Consider the following 2479-nt stretch of genomic DNA (forward strand, 5'->3'; position numbering starts at 1 on the left):
TTTCTCTCTCTCTTATTTGATAAATCCATTATAGGTTGCCCAAGGAAGTTGTGAATGCTCCAGCCCTGGAGGCATTTAAGGCCAGGCTGGACAGAGCCTTGGGTGACATAGTTTAGTGTGTGGTGTCCCTGCTCATGGCAGGGGGGTTGGAACTAGATGATCTTAAGGTCCTTTCCAACCCTAACTATTCTATGATTCTATGATTCTATCATTATGAAGCTGCTAAAACTCTCAATTCCTTCTTTGGCCACGTATCCTTCACATCCATGTGTTTTTTGCCTTTTGATATTACTTTTGATCTTTCTGTCTCTCCTTCAAGGTTCCCTAAAGTTCTGCAATTGTACAAAGTAAGGTTCTGGAGGTCGCCCACTTGGGACACAGGCTACTGAAAAAGAAGAGAATTTGAACTACCAGCTTAGAGAAAGCTTAACCAAAATATGGGTTAAAAACCACTCTGGTCATAAGAAACCAGTTTACACAAAACCTCCCATTAGGAATAGCACCACAGAAGCTACTGGGGCTACTTTTCAACACAGATCAGATACAATTCACTGCAAAATTACAGTCTCTTCAATATCTTTTATGGACCTTCTCCTCCATCTAGGTTTCGGTTGGAGGCACACAGCCTGCTGTGTAATACATAGCAATCTACCAATTTTGGGTGATTTACCAATTGAACCCTTGGGCTCATAGTGGAGAACAAAGAATATATCACTGATGATAATGTGCAAAGTATTTCCACCCCTTCAGCAAAGTGTGGCCCTGTCTTCTCCTGTTGCTCATGGGGTGGGTTCCTAGAGAATAATCCTCCCTGTAGGTTAGTAAAGCTTACCTGCCAAGGATGTCATAAGAGGACTGAATTAAGACTGTCTGATTGCTTTCTCTCTGGCACCTCCTAACTTTTAACTGGCTTTGTGGCATTAACTTGCTTTATCTAAGCCACTTACTCATTTCTTACTTCTCCACAGCACTGGGATGTTATCTAAACACAGCCTGGACTTGCAGCCCTGCCATGGACACCTGGATGAATCACTGCAATGGGATGAGAGATCCATTCTGTCAACACCTCCTTTCAGTAATGACTGAGAACTGGGAATTCTCTGCTTAGTGACTATGTGTTTTTCCCCCTTTCCCACCAGCAAGCACAAGCCCTTTGACTTTCATCTTCTCCAATGTGTCCTGGATCACCAGGAAGCCCTGCTCCTCCCCTGGTGGGAAGGCAGATGTGAAAGAGTCAACCTTGCCTTAAAGTACCCAGAACAACATATTCTCTTCCTCCTTCAGCACAGAAAACATGTTTATGTGTAAACATAAACCATCACGAACACATGTTCATAAAAAACATTATCAGGACACAGACAAAACATTTGGAAAAACCATCTGTGGCACAACCCCATGATGGGAAATTTCAGTCTAAATACATAGTTAATGGTTGGCCAAGTTATAAGCAAATGAAAAGAGTGGTTGACAAATTGCACACTTGGTGTGGCTAACAGCATCCTCCACTGTAAAGGTTACATTAGAAGCATTTCAGAGACCACATTGACTCAGGAGCTGCAGGCCACTGCCTGGCAACAAGGGCCAGAGGAAGCTAAGCAATTTGGCTTAAATAATTGGTGGTGCCTAGTTTATGAAATGAAGGGGAATGAGAAATGCATCCCTTTGTTTTACAATACATGCCCTTTGGAGAGCTCCAAATCACACATAATTACCACCTGCAAATGTATTCCTCTCCCCCTCCCCCCCTTAATTTCAAGCCTCCAAATCTCATAATAAAACCCACTGAGGCAAACTGCCTGCCTGATGCTTGTTAACTCTGAGTTCAAATCCTGAGATCCAGCAGACGAAATGTCAGGCAGTCCATAAACCAACAGAACTCACATCTTGAAGTATTTTTACCATGTGGAACGTTTTACTGGTACAAGAAATGAGCAGCTTCCTCCAGGAATCACAGAACCACGTGTAACTCAATGTCAAACGATCACAAGGGAAACACGGTTTATCTTAAATGCCCCCTCACCCCTTTGCTTCCTGATTTGGCCAACTCAAGAAGCAGCACTGAGATTTGTAAATGTAATTTCACATCTTCCTATATACTTTTTCTGTCCACTTACCTTTATCTAATTCACTGGAGATGTTCCATGAGGACGTGGGCATAAAATCAGCAACAACTGATGAGTTCGCTCCTGGAAGGGAAAAACAGAGAAAGAACAATAAAGATGCTGTTCATATATTGATTCTGTATCATCAGGAGAGGAAGAAGCTGCTGTCACAGTACTAAAACCATCCGAAGAACAGCAGCTCTGGGTTGGCAGGCTCAGACAGCTGGGCAGCACAACCAGTGAAGTGGAGAAAGGCACCAAGCCAGAGCTGGGCTTGGTTTTGCAGTGCTGTTCCCTGTGAGACCCTGTGCTACTTCAACAACGCACCTTCGGGATGTATTTGGCCCACCTTAAAATCTCTCTATGGGGTTTATGGA

At 43.4% G+C, this 2479-nt stretch overlaps 1 protein-coding gene across 1 annotated transcript in view; it reads right to left on the reverse strand.

Moving 5' to 3' along the window:
• ROR1 (receptor tyrosine kinase-like orphan receptor 1) overlaps window positions 1–2184 on the reverse strand; it is a 61601-nt gene extending 59417 nt beyond the window's left edge. The window contains exon 1 of the mRNA XM_010018994.1: window positions 2115–2184. Coding sequence (XP_010017296.1) covers window positions 2115–2157 — 43 coding nt within the window. The 5' untranslated portion in view covers window positions 2158–2184. The remainder of the gene's footprint in view (window positions 1–2114) is intronic.
• Window positions 2185–2479: the final 295 nt, after the last annotated feature.

Source organism: Nestor notabilis, unplaced genomic scaffold (assembly GCF_000696875.1).
Source record: "Nestor notabilis isolate BGI_N333 unplaced genomic scaffold, ASM69687v1 scaffold77, whole genome shotgun sequence".
NCBI classification, from domain to species: Eukaryota; Metazoa; Chordata; class Aves; order Psittaciformes; family Psittacidae; genus Nestor; species Nestor notabilis.